General features: G+C 37.0%; 1 protein-coding gene across 7 annotated transcripts in view; it reads right to left on the bottom strand.

Moving 5' to 3' along the window:
* The window catches only part of DENND5B (DENN domain containing 5B), a 199,930-nt gene that overhangs the window by 50,373 nt on the left and 126,663 nt on the right, over positions 1-22,894 (bottom strand). For 2 of the 7 annotated variants that reach the window (XM_072798441.1, XM_072798442.1), the window contains 6 exons: positions 19,857-20,393; positions 17,149-17,380; positions 14,178-14,261; positions 12,073-12,223; positions 1,347-1,440; positions 425-535 (listed from right to left, as the gene is read on the bottom strand). In XM_072798441.1, coding sequence (XP_072654542.1) covers positions 425-535; positions 1,347-1,440; positions 12,073-12,223; positions 14,178-14,261; positions 17,149-17,380; positions 19,857-20,393 — 1,209 coding nt within the window. Of the gene's footprint in view, positions 1-424; positions 536-1,346; positions 1,487-12,072; positions 12,224-14,177; positions 14,262-17,148; positions 17,381-19,856; positions 20,394-22,894 lie in introns of those variants that run through there. The other 5 variants (XM_072798445.1, XM_072798446.1, XM_072798443.1 and 2 more) reach the window with 4 other exon arrangements.

Here is a 22,894-nt window from a genome sequence, read left to right as displayed (position 1 = left end):
TGTGGAGATAAAACCCAGCCAAAAAAGAAAAGCTGTTCAAAAACAAATTATTTCTGTATTTCTGCAGATGTGTAAATAAAAGGAAGTTTGAGTATTTATTTCTCCTTTGGAAGAACAACAACATGCTAGTCTGGCCCCTCTACAACTCCTCTCCCTTCACTTGCCAAAATACCACAAATTAGGAATTCAAATGATCAGTTTTACCTGTCAACTGTATAGAATTACTCATGTTAGCATACACCACCGTGAAAAGGTACCAAACACAGGAGGAAGTGGAGAGCAAAACGGAGAGGCTGACAGTTCACGTCACAAGGTGATGTGAGGCATTCTAGAGCTATGTGCGCACACACACACGTGGATAATTCAAGGAACACCAAAGAGAACTCAGGAACATCTGCAAAGCACTTTCAGGCAAAGAACATACCAGGCAGCACTCAGAGAAGGATTTTTTAGGAAGTCGTGCAGGAGGAGGTGGACCCTGATCCCACTCCCAGAATGCCATGGAGTTCTGACAGACCAAAAGTTCCCCGGAAGGCTAAGAGGATGGAGAAGTGCCAATGACAGAAAAGCAAAAAAGAAAAGGACAGGGAGAAAGAGACAAGCAAAACATGCATGCACATGATAAAGTCACAGCAAAAGGGGAGAGAAGAAAATATGGTAGCACAAAGAAAAGCACTGGACAGATTACACTTCAGTTTTTAAGAAAATGCTTAAAATCATAAATGTATGAACATTTCAACAAAAAAGCAATATATATTTGGAATGATGTTTTCTGCTTTATTTCTAAACATCTGAGTTTAGAAAACAGTTAACAGATGTTCTGACTGCAATTTTCTTTGATCACAATAATCAAACCTTATATAATTATTCAAATGTATAAATATGGTTTTATTTTCAAGTACTACAAATAAAGCATAAGGATTTTAATTAAAAAATAATTTCTAACACTTTAAAAATGGGTGTCAGCAAGCTTAGGATAAAGCACAAGCAAATACATTTTTACTAAGTATAAATTATGTTTGAAACTTTAAAAAAATCTGTTTCTTGTATATATTTTTTTTCCCATAAGAGACATATTGACCAAAACTTTATTGAAAACTTAACCTTTACTTGATGCACTATACAGGGAGATTTGCTTTAGAGCCTTATTTTAGGTATATTAAAATTACAAAAATGGGGAAAATGGTGTTTTCTGCTGTAAGTCAGTACAAAAATATTACTACTTTAAAATGAAACTGAACTTTTGTAAAAGAATGAGGAAGAACCTGCACAAGGACAACTGCTGGGCTGAGTTAGCTGAGTTGTGGCTCTTGTATGGAGGCATCCCAGAAAGGCAGCCCACATACCTCCCTCAGGTCGTTGTCCAATCCAATGTGCTCAGAATGTTGGCGAAGGCGGTCTTTCCTGCGCTGCGCCGTGGCACTCCGACTTACCCAGCGACTGGAAAGATAGCCATACCCAAGAAGGTGCAGGTTAAAACAAACAACTAAACCAAAAAAAAAAAAAAAAAAAAAAAAAAAAAAAAAAAAAGTGACAACTTATCTTTAAACTAGAAAAAATGTACTGTTTAAAACAAAAGACTAACAATACTTGCTTTTCAATCAATTCTTTAAATATAGAACAGCTTTATTGTGATATAATTAAATACCAAACAATTCATCCACTTAAAGCATGTAAGTCAGTGGTTTTTATTATATTCAGACATGCAACCATCACTACAATCAATACTTTTTCAAAAATGAGGTTAAAAAAATACACAGTATCTCCTCATAATGATCATTTCCCGGACACCTGGGTGGCTCAGCGGTTGAGCGTCTGCCTTGGATCCCGGGGTCCAGGATCAAGTCCCACATCAGGCTCCTTGCAGGGAGACTGCTCCTCTCCCTGCCTCTATCTTTCATGAATGAATAGAATCTTAAAAAAAAATTATTTTCTTTCCACTTTAGTGTCCAACAGAGCCACAAATCTGAATGAATACCATCCTCTTCTCTGTTCTATTTATGCAGATTAGTTATTTCTTTCAGGACTCCCCAAGAATCACTTTACCTGCCCTTGATCAACTCTCTCACATTCCCCTCAAAAAATGTTTCAAACCTTTCGCTTCATCAAGTGACTCCCCTCAACTGATGGCCCACCCTTGACTCCTTCCTGCCCTCTACTTAATGTATACACATAGATATCTCTCATCTTCCTTTAAATCAATCACAAAGTATAAAATGTATTGGTCATGGCTCAAAACTAATTCTGCCACCTAGAAGAAACTCCCTGACGCATTCTCTCTTGACTTCTTCAACCTGCTGCATTAATCATCTCTTTTTCTGTATCTTCAATTTTTCTCTCTCATCTGAATACTTCCCTTCAGCTGGTAAGCAGGTTGATCTCTCTCTTGGCTCTTGAAAGTTATACTTAGTTTCTTTCTTCACTCTTCTCATGAAAAAATTCTTAGCCTCAACTTTTTACCTTTGGATCTTCAGTTTATCTAAATCAGCTTCCCCTGACAATGCTCTTGAAGCCATTTACACCTCTAGCTGCCATATTCAGAGCAATCACTCAATTCTTTGCCAACCCAAACTCTCTGCTATACTTAGCACTACCTTACACCTCCAGCTACTTTCAACTATGTCTGTATTTCCAATGGGGTCAGTTCGGTCACATGTGAGCCTTTGTCCTGGTTTCCTCCCACTTCTGTTCTTCTTTCAGATAGCTTCAATGCACAAGAAAGTGTTGATTCCTCCAAATCTAAACTGTCTACCCCTCTTACACTCCCCATTTGTATTAGCTTTGTGTTGTAAGTATTTATCTCTATTTCCCACAAAATCCTCTCTACTATAAACTCTTGAAGGGCTGGTATCATGTCTGTCAGCTGTTTTTTTTTTTTTTAAACAATTTATTTATTTTAGAGAGGCAGAGAGAGCATAAGCAGGAGGGGCAGAGAAGGAAAGGGAGACTCTCAAGCCAACTCCTCACTGAGCACAGAGCCCCATACAGGGCTAGATCATGAATCTGAGATTAGGACCTGAACTGAAATCAAGAGTCGGGTACATAACTGACTGCACCGTCCAGGTGCCCGTCAGCTGTTTCACTGGCAGTCTGTACATCATCTGGCCCTTCTATGAATATACTCTAAATAAATAATCAGAGATTTAGTTCAATATTTAGGTTTATAGATGTTCCTCACAGCATGAATATAACAAAATTTACTTCCTTTATTCCAAGACTCACATTTTGGCTTCTAAATGTTCCTGAATTAGGATGTGTCTCTTTTTCCATATGCATGTTTAATGTATAATAGTTCCAAAAAGTTTTTGAGTTCATAGCAGGTCTTACAACCAAGTTACTCAAAATCAAGTAATTGTGTTCAAAACAATCTATATGTTCAACAGTAGGGGGTGCTATATAATGAAAGATACAGTCACAAAAAAAATCAAATTGCTAGGAATATTAATATGGGAGACTGTTGATGGTATAATAATGAGTGAAAAATCAAGATAGGGCAGCCTGGGTGGCTCAGCGGTTTAGTGCCGCCTTCAGTCCAGGTCGTGATCCTGGAGACCAGGGATCGAGTCCCATGTCGGGCTTCCTGCATGAAGCCTGTTTCTCCCTCTGCCTGTGTCTCTGCCTCTCTCTCTCTGTGTGTCTCTCATGAATAAACAAATAAAATCTTAAAAAAAAAAAAAAAAAGAAAAGAAGAATCAAGATAAAACACTGTATAAGTAATATGCTAATTTTGTTTTTAAAAGTGTGGACATGCACATCAGGATCCATGCGCATGGATGAGGAAGAGCCTAACAGCAAATCTTAACATCTCGTGGTGATGGCATTATGGGTGTTTTAAAATTTACCCTATCACTTTCAATTTTCTAATAAGCATATATTATTTTATACCAAACTATTTTAAAAATTCCTCAGATTTTGACTTATTATTCTCATGATTATGTAGTCATCACACTTAGTTCTAAGAATATCTACTCTTGAATATATTCTTGCCAGCACAGAGCTGTACACAATGTAAAAAATGAATTTATACTTTTGCCATTCAGGAAAAGTCATATTGTATTACTGGCAGTTCATTACTTTTAATTTTTTATTTAATAAAGTATGCAATTTACAAAAGCTTAAAATGAGAATACAGCTTTTTTCTTGCTTTTAAAATAGGGATCCCTGGGTGGCGCAGCGGTTTGGCGCCTGCCTTTGGCCCAGGGCGCGATCCTGGAGATCCGGGATCGAATCCCACGTCGGGCTCCCGGTGCATGGAGCCTGCTTCTCCCTCTTCCTGTGTCTCTGCCTCTCTCTCTCTCTGTGACTATCATAAATAAATAAAAGTTAAAAAAAAATAAAAAAATAAAATAATTTATGCATGCCTTTGGTTTCAAGTTTCTGAATCATCTCAGGCTACTAGAGAACACTGAATAATTATGATAAAAATGATAACGAGAAAGGTAGTCCCCTCTTAAAATAGTTAAGAAAAACAGGCTTATACTGGGACAACAAATACAAAGTCCTAGTGATAGATCTTTGAAGTGGAATCCTTGGAACTGTCCCTATAGCAAAGGATCAAAGTTAGACTATAAAACGATACAAATAGAACTGCAATGACTGAGAAAGATCCAGAAAAAAACATATTAATACACTGACAAAGATTCTTTTTTTTTTTTTTTAAGATTTTATTTATTTATTCATGAGAGACATAAAGAGAGAGAGCAGAGACATGGGCAGAGGGAGGAGAAGGCTCCCTGCGGCGAGCCCGATGTGGGACTCATCCCCAGACCCGGGATCACACCCTGAGCTGAAGGCAGATGCTCAACTGTTGAGCCACCTAGGTGTCCCAAGATTCTTTGTTTGATCAAACTTTAGCTAGGCTCTTGAACTTTCTCCTAGGTCCATCTTTGCACTCCCTTATAAAATCCCATTTAACAAGAGCCTTGCTAAGTCCATCCCCCCTCCCCGCCCCAGTATATGATCATTCTCCATATCTGATCAGCTTCTACATCATTCATCACCTTCCACATGATGTCTGATCACTCAGGCCTACCTTCAGCAAGAATCCGGTTTGGGTGGTTTAGTCAAAATCCCCACCCCTCCTCCTTACCTCTGATGTTTCCTCTTAGTAATTTTCTCTCTATTCTGCTACTTGATTATAAATTCCTACTTATCCACATTATATTTGGAATAGAGTTCAATCTCAATCTCTTGCCCACTGCAATGGTCCCTACATGGCCTCCCTCGAATAAAGTCTGTGTTACCGTCTTCAGCAAGTGTCATGAATATTTTTTTCTTTAACAATTTTGGTTTCTTTTTTTCTTCTTTAACAACTTTGAAGTAGAATATAAACACAGGAAGATAAATTTTCATGATAAACAAAGGGGAAATATAGGTTAACAAACAAAATGTTCTTAAGAAATAGCCCTGTAGAAAAACATCAGTGAAAGACAGCAAAATTTGTTCAAGAATTTAAAAAACTAGGGTTCAAATAAATAGTAAAATTAGGAAACAGACTATAAGCACCAGCTAATGAACTTAAATAATAATTAAAGAGAAGGAATAGAATATAAGTGGCAGAACAGTTCCCTTGGCAGGCAAAAGTGGAAAAGGCTTTAGGTAAAGAAAAGGATAAATATTAACTTACATGATAAAACTAGCATCTTACTATACACTCTGTGGCACAAAATGTCCTATTTTATTTTCAAAACAGGAATGTAATCATCTGCTTAAGAAAATTACTATGAAATCTATACACTCTTGGTCTTATTAAGGAATTGCTTTTTTCATTATTCAGTCTCATTTACTAAGCATATTTTTACCAAAGATAATCACGTTTGCTAAAATAATAATGACTGCTTATTTGCTCTTGTTTTGTAAGCAGCATATGAAATTCTAAGACTTGATCAACCAATTTGCAGAGGCATGATTATACATCTCTTTATCCTGCAATGAGTTCTTAGGTCTTTTCCCTTTCAGACTACAATCTACCTGAAAATGTAATACTTGGGACTTAGTCTGGAAATAAGAGACCTTGGGATTGTATAGAAGATTATAAAAGCAAGAGGGCAGCCTGGGTGGCTCAGCGGTTTAGTGCCGCCTTTAGCCCAGGGCCTGATCCTGGAGACCCAGGATCGAATCCCACGTCAGGCTCCCTGCATGGAGCCTGCTTCTCCCTCTGCCTGTCTCTCTGCCTCTCTCTCTCTATTAATAAATAAATAAAATCTTAAAAAAAAAAAGAAAACATGGCAGTAAAAATTGAAGTTGAACTCTTCCCTCCTTAAAACTCCCTACTTCCCTTTTCTTTTTCTTTTTTTTTTCCTACTTCCCTTTTCTGCTTTATTTTTCTTTCTTTCTTTTTTTTTTTTTTTTTGCTTTATTTTTCTTCACAAATCTTATCACTGATAGGTTACTTGTTTTACATATTAAGTTTCTTTGTTTGTTTCCTCTTCCTTAAAAGCAGGGATTTTTGTTGTTATGTTCATTGCTCAACTCCCAGTGAACAGGGCACTGCCTCACATACAGTAGAAGTTCCATCAATATTTGCCAAAATGAACAAACGTACAATCTAATGTTATTAAAAGGAATTAAAACTCATTTAAATTAATAGTCTACTAATATGAAAGTAATTCAAACAATTAGGATATTTTACAAAACAAAAAATAAGTAAATGGATGATTAGTTTGTTCTGATGGAAAATTCTCATTCACTTCTGAAAAACAGAACATTTTATATCTAGTACAATCATCTGGGAAGTTTGAACCTCCTAATGTTCAACATCTTTTAGCACACTTTTAAGGTCACAGTTTTAAAAAGTAGGAATAGGGGATCCCTGGGTGGCTCAGTGGTTTAGTGCCTGCCTTTGGCCCAGGGCGTGATCCTGGAGTCCCAGGATCAAGTCCCACATTGGGCTCCCTGCATGGAGCCTGCTTCTCCCTCTGCCTGTGTCTCTGTCTCTCTCTCTCTCCCTAATAAATACATTTAAAAAATAATAATTAAAAAAAAAGTAGGAATAGCTCTTCAATGGAGGGTAAACTCCTACAAGTTAACTAAGATAAATAAGATAACATTTTCAGTCATCAGCTATTTACTTCTGTCTTGTGAGAGGCATATTAAATTATCTCTACAATCTTCCTTTCTAAGACCTTAGCATAAACACTTGCATTTTCTACAGGAGGGGAAGATTTCAATGTGAATACATAACTTTTCCACCTCTCTCGTGAAATCCTCCTCCATTACTGACTTCATTAAAGTTTAGACAATCTATTTAAATCAAAGCCTTTAAAGATCAATAATTCTGTTTTTAAAGATTTTTAAAATTATTAATTAGAGACAGAGAAAGAGAGGGAGAAGCAAGCTCCATGCAGGGAGCCTGACAGGGGACTCGATCCCAGGTCTCTAGGATCACACACTGGGCTGAAGGCAGCACTAAACTGCTAAGCCACCAGGGCTGCTCCTTTTTTTTTAAAGATTTTTAAAAGGATATTGGACTGAAAGTTTTCTAGAACTCCAGGCTTTATAAATGAGATATCATCAGGATGCCTGGGTGGCTCAGCAGTTGAGCATCTGTCTTTGGCTCAGGGCACCATCCCAGGATCTGGGATCAAGTCCCACACTGGGCTCCTTGTCAGGAGCCTGCTTCTCCCTCTGCCTGTGTCTCTGCCTCTCTCTGTGTCTCTCATAAATAAATAAATAAAATCTTAAAAAAAAAAAAAAGTCTTTAAAAAAAGAGAGATATCAAGAACATGGTACCTAGAGCAAGGAGACCTGAGTTCCACTCCTAACTTTGCCAGTAACCCAAGTTCAGACTCCTCTAACACATAAGGCCATTGTCTTCATGGTTAGGCTATTTGAACTCAACCACTGCTTCATGTAGTTCTTCACTAGGGAAGATGGTGCCTACAAATGTACCTTGCTCTGCAGAGTATTATCCTATCTTCTTTGGGGCCACCCCTCTTAATAGAGTCGTTTAAGGCAGACATGAGGTATCTGAGGGCTCTTTCATTGCGGAAGATCTTGTTACATTGGGTACACAAAACAGAAGTGGCACTGAGTCACCTGAATTTTCAGAAGGCAAGTAGAGACTCAAAGAAGGGAATAAAAAAAGTAGAATTATGCCTTTTGACTTAAGTGGCCCAAACGAAGTCATATTAAGGTTCTTTTTTTTTTTTAAAAGATTTTATTTATTTATTCATGAGAGACAGAGAGAGAGAGAGAGAGAGAGAGAGAGGCAGACACAGGCAGAGGGAGAAGCAGGCTTCATGCAGGAAGCCCGACATGGGACTCAATCCCTGGTCTCCAGAATCAGACCCTGGGCCTAAGGAGGCGCTAAACTGCTGAGTCACTGGGCTGCCCCATATTAAGGTTCTTGAAAGGTAGCTTAAAAGTATGATGTTTCTTTCAGATGACTTGTAAAAGTATGTATTAAAAAATTTTGGTGCTTATCTTTCTTTCCCATAGTACACATGTATGTCCAATATTTTAGGCTATTCAAAATTTCTTGGGGGCAACCAAAGCAGTTTCCAACTCCAAAAGTAACAAAAGTCATTTGTCACCCTTGTTTTGAAGTAACTGAGCCAGACAATATATATACGTGGTATATCACTTAAGGGCCTGGGCCTAGGTTTGAATTTTAGTTTCACCACTTCCTAGCTATGTGATCTTGGAGCAAGCTATTGAATTTCTCTGAACCTCATTCATAAAATGGATAAAGCAATATAGATTTTATATATAGGGATATGTTTGTAAAAATGAGCTAATGTACTCAGTGCAGTCTAGCAGAGAAGCCAGTGTAGAATCAGCTTAATATGAGCTATTAGTATCAATAAAACATAACCACCCCTCTCCTGGAGTGAAGAGGTCTCCACTGGCAGGAAAGGTCTATTTGGAAGCAGACAACATGAAGGAAAGAAGAATAATTACTTGACAGAGGATGAAAATTTCTAAGTTTTCTGACTGAGATCTGTTAAGGGGTATATATTTATGATGATACAGAACTAGACTCTGAAAGGAAAAGAAGCAACAATGTAAATGGTACTGTAACTCTTTTTTTTTTTTTTTTTGGTACTGTAACTCTTTTCCTTAATCCACACCTATCACTTTTTCTCCTTTGATGCGTTTGTTATCACTATAGCTTTCTCCATTTGGAACTAAAATGAATCAATCATTTGACACATTTAAGAAACATATTTTAAGGAACACCTTTAGCTAGGAAAATGCTAACGGTTTCATTCCTTTCAGGTTATTAAAAATAGGGTATTAGCAGTACAAACACAAGAATACACAAGTATTACCACACGTACATGCACCCTAAGAAATCCCAAATACCACACTACCTAGCTTAGAATAGTGTTCATCAAATTAAATCAAGTGTTACCATCACATATTATATAGATAAAATTACTATGTTTTCCTTTTTCCTGACCAATAGAATCATAACGAACATCATAGGAAATAAAGAGGCAAATATCGGCACGCCTGGGTAGCTCAGTAGTTGAGCGTATGCCTTCAGCCCAGGGTGTGTTCCTGGAGTCCCAGGATCGGTCCTGCATCGGGCTCCCTGCATGGAGCCTGCTTCTTCCTCTGCCTGTGTACTCTGCCCCTCTCTGTGTCTCTCATGAATAAATAAATAAAATCTTAAAAAAAAAAAAAAAAAAAAGAGGCAAGAATCAAGAATTTGCAACACAGAAGTTAAGTAGTTCATCTGAAAAACAAACATCACACTTTTAAACCATCTTTCGAGAATCTTCACATTACTTATTTAGTTTGGGCCATTTAGGTCAAAAGACATAATTCTACCTCTTTTTTATTCCCCTCACTGATTCTCTACTTAGCTTCTAAAAATTTAGGTGGCTCAATGCCATTTCCATCTTGTGTATCCAATCTTTACCTCAGTCTTCCCTCCCATTTCTTTGCCACAGCATGGCTTTTTCCATTCCTCCTCTAGCCACTTTGGTAAGATGATAGGTGTTGTAGAATGTTAAAAGAATACTTTCAGGTGAGGGACGTGTGGGTGGCTCAGTGGTTCAGCGTCTGACTTTGGCTCAGGGCGTGAACCCTGGATCGGGGATCGAGTCCCACATTAGGCTCCCTGTGGGAAGCCTGCTTCTTTCTACTCCTGCCTATGTGTCTGTCTGCCTCTCTCTGTGTCTCTCACAAATAAATAAATAAAATCTTAAATTATTTTTCAGGTGAGAAAGGGGCAAATGATTCCAACTTGTCTAAGGTTCCTAAGCTGGTTAGTGGTTAAGAATAAATTCCAGAATTACTTATTTGATTCCAAGTTCTTTCTTTGAAACTTACAGTATTTCTCCTTTAATACCTTTGTGTCTTTTCTTTTTCTTAAAGATATATATATATATGTGTGTGTGTGTATATATATATATATACACACACATATATATTTATTTATTTTTGCGAGAGAGTGAGTGAGTGCCGGATAGAGCACACAGAGGGAGAAGAAGAAGGAGAAGCAGACTCCCTGCTGATCAAGGAGCCCAACATGGGCTTTCATCCCAGGATCCTGGGATCATGACCTGAGCTGAAGGCAGATGCTTAACCAACTGAGCCACCCAGACACCCCTCTTTGTGTCCTTTCTTGGAAAACCCTCCTTTATTTCTATTTCTCACTTGCTAGTTTTTTTTTTTTTTTTAATGGTGAAAAAAAATATCTATATTTAGATTTAGCCAGCTGGACTCAGTTTACATGATCCCAATTTTGTTGGCAACATCCAAAGCATCAGAGTCAGGAGCCAGTAGAACATATGTCTTCTTCTCTCCTGATCAGGGTGTTGATCTTGGCAAGTCAATGTTGTAGAGCTTCTTCACAGCCTGTTTGATCTGGTGCTATTGGCCTCGACATCCACAATGAACACAAGTGTGTAGCTGGCTTCTGTTTTCTTCACGGCTGACTCTGTAGTCAGGGGGAACTTGATGATGCCATGGTGATCAATCTTGTTTCTCCTGGAGGCACTCTTTAGAGGGTATTTGGGCTGCCTCTGGAGATGCAATGTCTTGGTCACAGGAATGTAAGTGACATACGGATCTTCTTTTTGTAAATGTGGATGCCTTTCAGCATCACTTTCTTGGCCTTGAAAGCCTTAGCTTTGTTTTTTGCTTTGGGAAGGGCAGGGGCTTCCTTCTTCACCTTTGGCACCATCTTTGCATAAAAATATTACTCACTTGTTAATTAAACACTATATTCACCTAAAGTTAAGAATTCCCCTAACCCAAATAATTCTTTCAATTCTAATCACATTTAGATATTTTCTAAATGGAATCATCTGTCATAAAAAATAACAGGGTTTATCTTTATTTTTTGATAATTTTTGCACTTGATTCTTAAAAAAAGGTGGTGTTCTAGGTTGAACTATGCCTACCTCTCTTCCCTCCATGACATGTTGAAGTCTTAAACTCAATACCTATGACCATGAGACCTTATTCGGTCTTTGGAAATGTCATCAAGTTAAGATGAGGTCATTAATATGGGGCCTAATCCAACAGGACTGGTGTCCTCATAAGAGGAGGACACTAGGACTCAGACATAGAGGGTTATGAAGACAGAGATAGAGACTAGAGTTAGCACTGTTAGAAGTCAAGGAATGCCTGAGGCCAGCAGAAGTTGAAGAAGCAAAGAAGGCTTCTCCCTTAAAGTTCTTGGAGGGAGAATGGCCCTGCCAATACCTTGATTTTGAATTTCCAGTTTCCAGAACTGTGAAAGAATAAATTTCTGTTATTTTAAAAGCTACTAAATTTGTAGTACTTTGTTACAGCAGTCCTAGGAAACTAATACAACAGTGAAAGTATACATTTTCTAATTCCATTAGACAGTATTAGCATTATATTTAAAGTGAAACTATTCCCAAGTGCACATTACTTTAACAAAGAAAAAAATCTCTAGTCTTTGGATTTTCCACATGATGGAATTAAAGTCAAATACTCACAGAATGACAATCCATATTCCAAATGGATTGATTTGAAGAAAGTGATCCAGATCGATAAGATATTTAATGACTTCAGTGCCCCATTCGAGCTGCACAGCATTGCACCCTTCTTATCCCTTCAACTCACTGCTCAAATGGAGAACATGCTTACTTGTTATTAGTTGGTCCTGTTGCCAAGACATCAGACTGTAACTTTGGAAAGAACCCTTGCTCATATTTGCCTTGACCGATTTTCATATCAAGCAGATGTGGATGGATTGCAGTGTGATCCATTTTCATTAGTCGCTGCTCAATTGATTGGGCTAAAAATTAAATTTATAACAAATTAGAGACATTTCATTGGCTAAACCTTAAAACAATGTTTCCTCCACTCATGCACCAATAAGGAACTCAATCTTTCTTACATTCTAGGATAGATTTTCATAAAAGCTCTTGAGAAATCAGTGTGATGTAAGTATAAAGAGGTTAATTTCAAGTGAATAGTAGATGACTAATTTTCATGGTATTTTCTGCCTCTGACAAAAGCATGGCAGCAGGGCTGAAAATCTACAGTACTGAAACAAGTTTCCCTTAAGTGGAATAATCAGTATTTTAATACTTCAATATTAAATATTTAAGAAAAATATTTTCTTAATGAAAATATAGTTCTAAGTACAACTTCTAAGAAAATGATGGCAAATAAAATATTGGCTTTGAACTGAAAGGGAAGGAAAAGCAAGCACAGCAGCCTTATATTACTTTATTTCTTTGTATTGTATTAAGATTCATTAAATATTTCTAGTTCTCCATTTGTGAAAACAAGAAACTATAAAGTTTATTACTTCACTTTTAGCAACACATTCTCGTTAGTAGGAGTCACTTAGGAGTGTTTATTAGATCAAGAGGGGTAATGCAGAGAACAGTAAAATAAGCAGGCATTTAGAAAATGTCCAGAGGATAAGCAACTGACCTTCTGAAGAATAAAATAAGCCAATGTCAAAAGATAGGAATCATTCAATATTTCTATTTAAAACAACTTAAAGTAAGGAGGATATCTCAAAGACCCAAAAAATAGCAAACTATTTCTCTGGTAGAAAAATCAGTTCTTAAATGTTTTTATGAACTGAATTTTCAAGAGAAAAATGCATTTGTGAAGCAAGACTCTAGGTCTTTAATCCTTTGCCTACAGATTATTAAAAGGAGAGAACAAGCAGTAATTGTGGTGGTATGATAAACAGAACGCACTCTGGGAACTGCTAATCTTGAGATTTAAGAGAAGTAAAAGGTATTTTTATAAGTATTTCATGGAATAGTTTATTTTGCCCATTTCAATTATCAGCAGATTGAGTACTGCTGGTTATTCCTCATACATAGTTTTACAAACTTTCTTTTTGAGCAGAGAGGGGTCTGTCCATGACATATTCCACCCTTGTCAAAATAACATGTTTGATACCATTTGTGTGACATAAATGCTTCACCTAAGCCAGTTGCTTGTGCTTGATGACAGCATTTAGGGATGCTTTGCAGAAGTCCCTATTAGCTCCAATGACTTAAAATTCACAATATTAGATACCTACTTCAAATTTCCCTCATTTTTCCTTTATAATTCATATGAGCTTATCTAAAACTTCATGAATTTCATTTTATTTTTAATGTGTAACTTGTAACTTTTCTTAAAACACAGTCCATATGTTCTACGTTGGGCGAAAGAATGCCATGTTTTAACATGAAATGGTATTTAATTTCCAATGATGCCCTCTGGCTCTCCACAACCCTATCTATACTCTCAGCGCTTCCTAATATTTATAAAACACTTAATTAACAGATGGCTTAGGCAAAATAAAGCTTACATTCATGGCATGGAATCCTCTGAAGTCCCTGCCAATTTTTTGTTCCATGAAATACTACAAAATTCCATCTCTGCCAATGAATGGTTCTGTTCTCATGAAAGGAAGAAAAAAAGTAGCTTCAGTTTTTCCGCTGGATTTAAAATGACAGAGAAATCCATCTGATATGGAGTTATTCTCCTTTAGTAGGAAGATATTTAAAAACAAGAAACATGATTCACAATGAGTTATTTTGGGGTTTATACTGAAGATTGCCATAGGGAGCATAATGCAATGTTACTTTTCAGTAATTATACCACCCGTGAATACTGAACTTTCAGAAATTATTAAATGCCTGCTTTAAGAGGTCATGGGTCTGTTAGATCTTCAAGGGTTTGTGCCAATGCTCATTTTCTGTGATTGGTAAGAGAAAAGAAAAACTCTGTATTACTATCAACTTGTCTTTCTGCACAGAAATCATGAGGTTCTGGTGCCACAATATCAACAGCAGATAGCCTCTGCCTAAAGTGTTCACCTGCAAATTAAAGTTCTTTTTAGTTAGAGGCAAAACAAAAATAAAAGCAAAATAACAAAGGATGAACCCTCCCCCAAATCAATAAAAAACAACAAAACGCCCATCTTTATAGTTTTTGTTGGGGGGTGGGAGGAGGATAATTTTATCTGATGAAATCAGTAACTGCACCATTTATAGGGGATAGACAGAGCCAGCTGTCTCCTTTTACTTAAAAAAAAAAAAAAAAGTCTTTGATAAATTAGGTTCCTGGGAGACTACTGCTTTTGCCTAATCTCATTTCCATATGTTAAACCTATAATGGTATATTTTCAAGAGTATTACATAATTTCTGTGATGACAGTGGGAATGTCAAACTTTTTGAGAAGCTGACAGAAAATATATTTTAATTGAAAAGATTTTCTGGAGGCACACAAATAAAGGAATCAGTGCTTAGCTCCATTAAAAAAATTCTGTCAGGAAGGGAGGAATGAAATTTTCTCAACAAGGCATTATATTATTCACATGGCTATTAAATCACTGAAAGTCATACAGTTCTCTGAACAGGCACAGACAATCTCATTCATTCCACTCCTTCAATTTCCAGAAACACAGAGGTAACTGCTACTTCCTGAAGAGGCTCCAAGGATCTACTCTACTAAGTGGGAATACACCAGAATGATGTTTCAGCTTATCAAAAAGACCTCTTAAGATTATATAAAGACATCATTTACATACTTCTTTCCTTAAATACGCTATAACTACAGCATCACCACTCCTGTGACTTTGATCTATTTAAATAAAGTAAGGAAGGCAAGCAAGGAGACAAAGCAAAGAAATTCTTTCTTGGGACGCCAGGGTGGCTCAGCGGTTGAGCGTCTGCCCTCGGCTCAGGGTGTGATCCTTGGAGTCCTGGGATAAAGTCCCACATTGGGCTCCCTGCATGGAGCCTGCTTTTCCCTCTGCCTGTGTCTCTGCCTCTTTCTCTCTCTGTGTGTCTCTCATGAATAAATAAATACAATCTTTAAAAAACAAAACAAAACTCTTTCTTGCCTCTTTTTGCACCAGAGGAAAGCTTGCTCTCAAATAGCTTCTATATTAGAAGGGGGAAAAAACTTTAAAAAGGGGGGTGGCACTCAGGTAATAGTTATCAGTTTATTTGGCAAAGACAGTGCTAGGAACAATGTACAAACGTCTAAAATTGTGTGGATTGGTACACTTCATATGTTTCTTTACTAAATAAAAATCTAATATAGTACTAATGCTTCAAGTGATAGAATTAGTCAAATCTGAGTTCAAATCATGCTCCACTAGCCTCTAGCTATGCAATCGTAAGCAAGTTACTTAATCTTTCAGCTTTCTCAACTGCAAAATAAGGATAGTAATAAAACGGAAGTAACTCTGTCCATACACACCCCCACTGTTAAGATCAAATGCAAAAATGCATGTAAAACATGTGGTATGATGTTTGGCTCAGTAAATACTGGCTATTAATAGGATTATTTATTTAACGGAGTTTATTACTGCCAGAGAAGACTAGTCAAGACTTTTGATTCTCTAAGGAGAAAACTGGTGTCAGGGTTGGGAAAGCTCTAATTTGAATACAAGAATCCAGAGATTGGGACGCCTGGATGGCTCAGTGGTTAAGCATCTGCCTTCGGCTCAGAGCATGATCCTGGGGTCCCAGGATTGAGTCCCGCATCGGGCTCCCTGCATGGAGCCTACTTCTCCCTCTGCCTAGGTCTCTGCCTCTCTCTGTCTCTCATGATTAATAAAATTAAAAAAAAAAAAAAACCCACAAGAATCCAGAGGTTTAATTTCAATAAATGAAACTATTACAATTACTGGCACCATTAAAAAGTAAATATACTGTAATAGTTATATAAATTAGGCAGCATCTCAGATTTACTATTTTATTTATTATTTTAAAAAATATTTTATTTTTATTTTGAGAGAGGGAGAGAGAGAGAGAGAGAGGGAGAAAGAGCACAGAGGCAGAGGGAGAAGCAGACTCCTGTTGAGCAGGGAGCCCAAAGCAGGGCTTGATCCCAGGACCCCAAGATCATGACCTGAACTGAAGGCAGATGCTTAACCGACTAAGCCACCCAGGCATCCTGTCAGATTTATGATTTTAAATTAATACTTATCTTTCCTTTAATGAAGACAAAAGAAGTGAGAAATAAAAAGGCAACATGAGTAGCATGAAAGAAACGTACATTTTTCAATTAAGGCAATGAAAGAGAGTAAGACAAAAACCATAGCAACCTTATGGTTATATTCCATTCAATTTATTACTGTTTTTCCTCTTCTTACGCTCTCTTTCTTTCTTTCCTTTCTGGAGGGGGTGAGGGGCAAAGGGAGTAGGAGAGAGAGAAAATCTAAAGCAGGCTCCATGCCCAGCACAGAGCTGGATGAGGGACTTGATTTCACAAACCTGAGATCATGACCTGAGCTAAAATCAAGAGTTGCTTAACGGAGCAACCCAGGTGCCCCTGTTTCTCCTCTTCTAAGGAAGGGGAATGTTAAGTAGGAATGGAATGGACATTAACTCATGGAAACAGAAAGAAACAAACCTAGAAAGCACTTGATATAGTACAAAGAATTAACCATTAAGTCTAAAACTGAAAGCTAACTTTTGGTTTATTTTATTTTTTAAAGATTTTATTTATTTATTAATGAGAGACACAGAAAGAAAGAGGAAGAGACACAGGCAGAGGGAGAAGCAGGCTCCACGCAGGGAGCCCGACACGGGACTCAATCCCGGGACCCCAGGATCATGCCCTGAGCCGAAGGTGACGCTAAACCATTGGGCCACCGCGGCTGCCCTAAGTTTTGGTTTATAAGGCCAACAATGTGTAAAGAGAAATGATCATGGATTTTAAGTTAATTTTAAAAGGCAAGACAAATGTACCTGCTTCTTTTAAAGTGCTGCATTTCTGATAGATAGATGTCCTCAAGGTGGGTGCCCTTACATTATACAGTCTTATTTTCTCAATCCGAGAGTCAAAGACCCGAAGCAAAGAATCTTTCTCTTCCCACTGAGACATAATTTTATTATCAATGAAGGTGGCAAACATCTGTGTTTCAATGAAGCGTGAAAGAAATGGCAGGTAAGGTTCAGGCTGGTCAGACAGAAAGGAAGCCTGTAATGAGAATAATTAGAAATTATTAGTGCAAAGAGACCATCTTAGTACTACATAATAAATCTGAAAATTTGTTGGTGAGGTCACTTTTAAAAAATTGTATAACATGCAAACCTGATGCTTGAAATTAAAAAATCTCAAAAAAAAAAGTCACTTTTCCTTCTAAATTCATGGAATTTAGGTCACTTAGGCCTTTAGCACTGTTTCTACCTTTCAAAATTGATTTACATTCTGGTACTCATGATTAGGTAGAAAAGAGGGCATCACTAATCAAAGAGGGTGGATGAGTTGCTGCAATACCATCAATCATCCTCTTTACTTACCAATAATTTTTGAGCCCTTTTCCAGTGAGCTGTGATTTTTTTTTTCCTGCTTGCTATTCCTAGCCTATGCAGTATACCTCTGAGTCATAAGGCACTGACGTGATCAATGGATACGATTGAGATATACGTAATAACCTTAAAAAAAACTTTGTGCTTTGTGGTGGTCCAAACTTTGGACTTCGTGCTTATGGGTGAAATCTTTCTGTCTCTCAAGTGGATGTTTTGCTAGGCCCCAATACTGTTTCAGACTGACAAAGGAGTGTTACTTTGAGATCATACTTCTTTCTGATTTGTGCTGATTTAAAAAAGTCTAGGCCTTAACAACTAATATATATATATATATGGCCTGAAAACCACCCGAACCAACCAAGCCTTCGGAAAACATGCATAAACTGCTGCCTGCTGCATGTTCCTGTTACCAGTCTGTATGGTGCATGGAATGGTTCTGTAAATTGTAATCAGTTCCTAATACAAAGTGTTTCTTTTTTTGTGGTTCTTCAGGTTCATGAGTTTGCAGGAATTATAGTCAGAGTTTGATACTAGCTGACATTTGGAGGCGATTTACTATTTCAGCTGCTGAACTGGTTTTGCTTTTCATTCTACTGAGTAGGTGCAGTGTGGCAGAAGCTAGAAGGTGAAAGTTCTGACATAAGATTAGTCTCCTTAATTCTCATTGGCTTCTTCTTAGAATATTTATATTTCATTCTAAAATTTAGGAAACCTTTAAAAAAGTTCCATATAGAAAACCACTTACTCAAAAAAAAAAAAAAAAAAAAAAAAAAAGAAGAAAGAAAGAAAGAAAAAGAAAACCACTTACTCAATTTAAGTGCCTCCATAGTTTAGATGCATTTACATAAATCCAGTTAGCTAGTAAAAGATTCACAGTAGTCTCTAAAAATCAATTCACCTCTTTAAAAGATATTTTATACATAAATATCAATTTTACTTTTTCTACGGCAAACAGCTTTTCTTCTCCCTCCTAACGAGCCAAATATTTGGCTTTTGGTATTCAGACCCTCATGGACTACATTTAAGTCAGCAAAGACTTGGCTTGGAGGACTAGCATGTGATAGTCCTGTACATTTTCCTAGTGAAAAACGAAATGATTACAGGCCTTCTGGAAGCTACATGAAACTTTCATTTCTCTAGTGGTTATATAAAAAGAATTCCATTTATAGTCTGAAGCTACATAAAGATTAAGAAGGAAGAAAGTACCAGTGCTCCATTTAGATAAGAATTTGAATTGCCCCAAGGATAAATCATGAGTGTACACAGATTACTTCCAAGTCAGATAGGAAAAAATGGTTAAGCTTAATAAGAAAGGAACCTAAAAACAGGAATACATTTGGAGAAGTGAAGGCTTAATTTATTAAAGAGGTTTTCTCAAACAAAAAATGCACCAAAACTTACTGCTCAATGTAGTTTATAAGCTCCAACTGAAAAAAATGTCTGAAAATAATTTTTTATACTACCCACCACCTTAACAAAAAATGTTTATTAATATTTACTTGTCAGAGACTCCATGATTGTAGATTAGCCTCTTAGAATACATTAGCCCCTCTGAGAGGTCTTTCATGACACAAAGCTACCATTTAGCAAAAAGCCATAATGCATTCTATTAGCAGTATGATGTCTTGGCAATCAGAGGCAGAGGACTGCACTACACTCTAATGACCTGAAAGAGTTAATGCACACCCCTAAGTGCTTTTGTCTGGAAAATGAAAACAAAAGCAAACACAAAAAGTGGTGGATGCGTCCAGAAAATCTGCCAGAAGAATACTTTCTAGGAAACCTGAGAAAGAAGCTTCGATTTCAGCAGGACAATTGAAAGTTAGTGTCATTTTCTGTCTTCCTTTCCTACAAACTTTGGAATGGAACCTTAGACTTAGTCATAAAACCTAATTTATTCACTTTCTCTCTTTTGATCCTAAGATGAGGTAAAACTTTGTCTTCTGAAACTAAACTGTTATTTTTACATGGACAAGTTGAGATGTCATTATAGGATGAAGGCCAAATAGAAGAATAAGTTCTTAATGGGAAGGGAGAGAGGAAAAATCTGTGGTGAAAAAAGTTAACAAGATCAGTAAGACAGCCAACTAAGAGCCATAGAAAGGGAAACTGTTGGGTTTTTTTGTTTTGTTTTGTTTTTTTACTTTGTCAAAGTTCTGCATCTGTTCTCGGTTGGTCAGCCAGGATTCCATGTCCTGGGCAGTCTGAATCACAAATGCTTCATAATCTGCGAACATCTGTGTAAAGCGGTTAGCAAAGACCTCACGGAGCTGCACATTGAGCTGGTAGTCCCTCAGTTCTGCCTCTTCACACTGCAGTTTTAAATCCTTTTCTTTTTCACTCAATGTGGCAGAAAGGTCCATTTTTTCCACGGTCACACCGGTCCGCTTGGCCAGAGCTTGGAGGCGGGCTATGGTTTCGTTGCCCTTCAGCAACTCATACATGCTGATGTTGTTAGTGGAGACGTTGCCATTCTTCTTATCATTAACCAAGTCCTTCAGGACCAGGTTCTTCAGTTTGGTGGCACTCTCACTGCCATGTAGGCTGCCCTCAGGAGGGATCCCAAATTGAAGAAGCACTTCAGAGAGTTCCTGGATAAAATCCACCTTATTGGGGAATTGTGGAAATTCTTCAGGCAATTCAATAAAATGGTTGTCAATGTCCACAAAACACAAATTAGCCTGAAAAAAAAAAAAAGTAATACAAAGGTTTGATAACAAAATTTTTATATTCTAAAATATTCTCACCAACTATTATAAATAAAACCATAGATTACAAATTGCCTTTTCAAAAACTGAGATATAACTGATATATAACATTTTGTTTTATGTGTGCGATTCGATATATATTATAAATGATTACCACAGTAAGTCTGGTTAAAATCCATCACCACACATAATTATAATTATTTTCTTGTGATGTGAACTTTGAAGACCTTACACTGCCTTTTATGTTAACCTTCTGAAGGTTAAGAATTTTTATTCTTAAAAAATTTTTTTTCCCATACATATTTTATACCGTTTTTAATATAAATGGATATTTTCTCTGGGTCTTAGCAATTTATTATAATCTGGACATGATTCCATAATATATGACATCTCTTAGGCATTCCAAAATGAGTAAAGGTGGACAGAGTTGTACTTACAAATAGAAAGCACTGGGTAAAATGCTCACTGGATGAATTCAGTCTGAACTTTCTTTGCCATTCTACTGCTTTGACACTATTTGTAATTTAGAATTAACAATAATTGCTAAATTTTAGCAGCTGTAGTCCCCCCAAATGGGATGAAATTGGCAAAGAACAATCCAATTCACAGAAAACCCACAAATTTTCACTTTATCCAAAATTAGCTTCAACCTCTTAGCAAAACCATTTCAGGAGTTATTAGACAAACAGCAGGAGGCAGAGAGCAGTAGAGGCAAGTGCTTAGACAATTACAAATGATTATTCCTTGAATAATTAAGAGCTGATTCAGGAGACATTTTTGAGTTGAAAAAAGAGGAAATAGAGATCAGAGGAAAAAAATTTTTGAGTTTGCTTACACTATAGATTTTGAATTTATATTGAATAAAAAGACTTTTAAATATTTTCCAAGTAGTTATGGATAATTCGAGGGGCCAAGTACATGCATGAAATTCTCATTATCCCTCATGTATGTGATTACAGTAGACTCCATAACAGTATTTTACTTTTATTGTTCATACTCTCTTATTAATCAGAACGAGGTTGTCAGTATAAAGGAAGATTATGCTCATGGACTGTGGAAGGGTGGGAAGCCAAAGGTATAGCCCATTACATAAAACTGATCCTGACTATGTAAGTGGCTCAACATAGGGCATAGGCTGGAAGTCAATCAACAGAATAGAAAGTTTCATTTTGAGTTTCCCTCTCTCTCCTACAGCCCTCCACCCAGGTCAGCAAGGAGACAATTCGTACTGCCCTTTGATCCTATATGGTGAAAGGTGCAAAGAAGAGAGCAAAGAGTTGGGTTTTTACTTTTCTCTTGATCCCTGCTCTATGTCAGGTGATGGTGCACAAAAAGCACAGAAAATTTCTGTATTTAGCTCAATCAAAATTCAAGATTACCTTCCATCTAAAAACAGAGAATCAACAATGATTACTCTCAAGCCTGAAATGACCTGTGAATCCCTCTCTTTAATTCTGCAGATGCAGAAACTGAGCCCTAAGAAGTTAGGCAACATCCTGACACCTGTTCCAGATAAGCATCCTCAAACAGCCTGGTGGCTTTAAAGACTTTTTTTCCTCCAATTTTCCTTATCTCCAATATCAGTAGTTTCCTCTAAATAAAATAAGAGATGAAGGCAAATCTTGAAGACAGTATTGCTGCCTACAGCTTTCTCCAAATCCACATCTTTATATACGTATCTATAGTCTCTAGAAAGCAGGATGTGTTGAAAGGCTTAGGGAGAGAAAGTAGGTCACTATAATTCAGATGGATGATTCAGAGTCTTTAAAAATGGAAGAAAAAAATTCACTAACATGCTAATCTAAATGTTAGCTAGCAACCTCCCACCTCTTACATTTTGTACTGTCTCCTTCATTAATGTCTTCCTGCTATCCTTTTCTATCCTTCTTCTATGAAAAGAGAAAATGATACATCTGGGAAATTTTAAAGCTTGTTATGCTCATACAATCACTGCTGAATTGAAAGGATAGGGCAAGGTGGCTGTTCCAGCACCACATTACTGGCCTATCTTCATGTTTCCATAAGTCTCTCATACCTTCCCTATGATTGCTTAGATGGGCCCAAGTTGGGGTTTTGATTATCACAAAATGAAAACAGGATTATTAACTTGTGTTAGGAAGACTTACTGGAGAAAAACTAAAAAGCTTTTTCTTCTAAAACAAAGAACTCCATACAATAGGGCATTCTGATGATAATTTTTTTTTCACTTTTAATACCATTAAACTAAAAAATTCTATCAGAAGAGCTCAAGAAATATATACACAATAAAAATACACTTGACATCTCAATTTAACATTGTTTTAGGACTAGATATTTCTCTATCTTTACTGACCAATGCTGCTCACACATTCATGGTAGGTTATCACTTTTAGTTAAAAATGAAAGACATTCCTTCCTACAAAGACTTGAAGTTTAATCATTTCTTCTGCCATGAAGCCATCTTACATCCCTACCCTAAAGGAGTTCTGATTTCT

This window comes from Canis lupus, chromosome 25 (assembly GCF_048164855.1).
Source record: "Canis lupus baileyi chromosome 25, mCanLup2.hap1, whole genome shotgun sequence".
Taxonomy (NCBI): Eukaryota; Metazoa; Chordata; class Mammalia; order Carnivora; family Canidae; genus Canis; species Canis lupus.
This window is presented reverse-complemented; position numbering and strand designations above follow the sequence as displayed.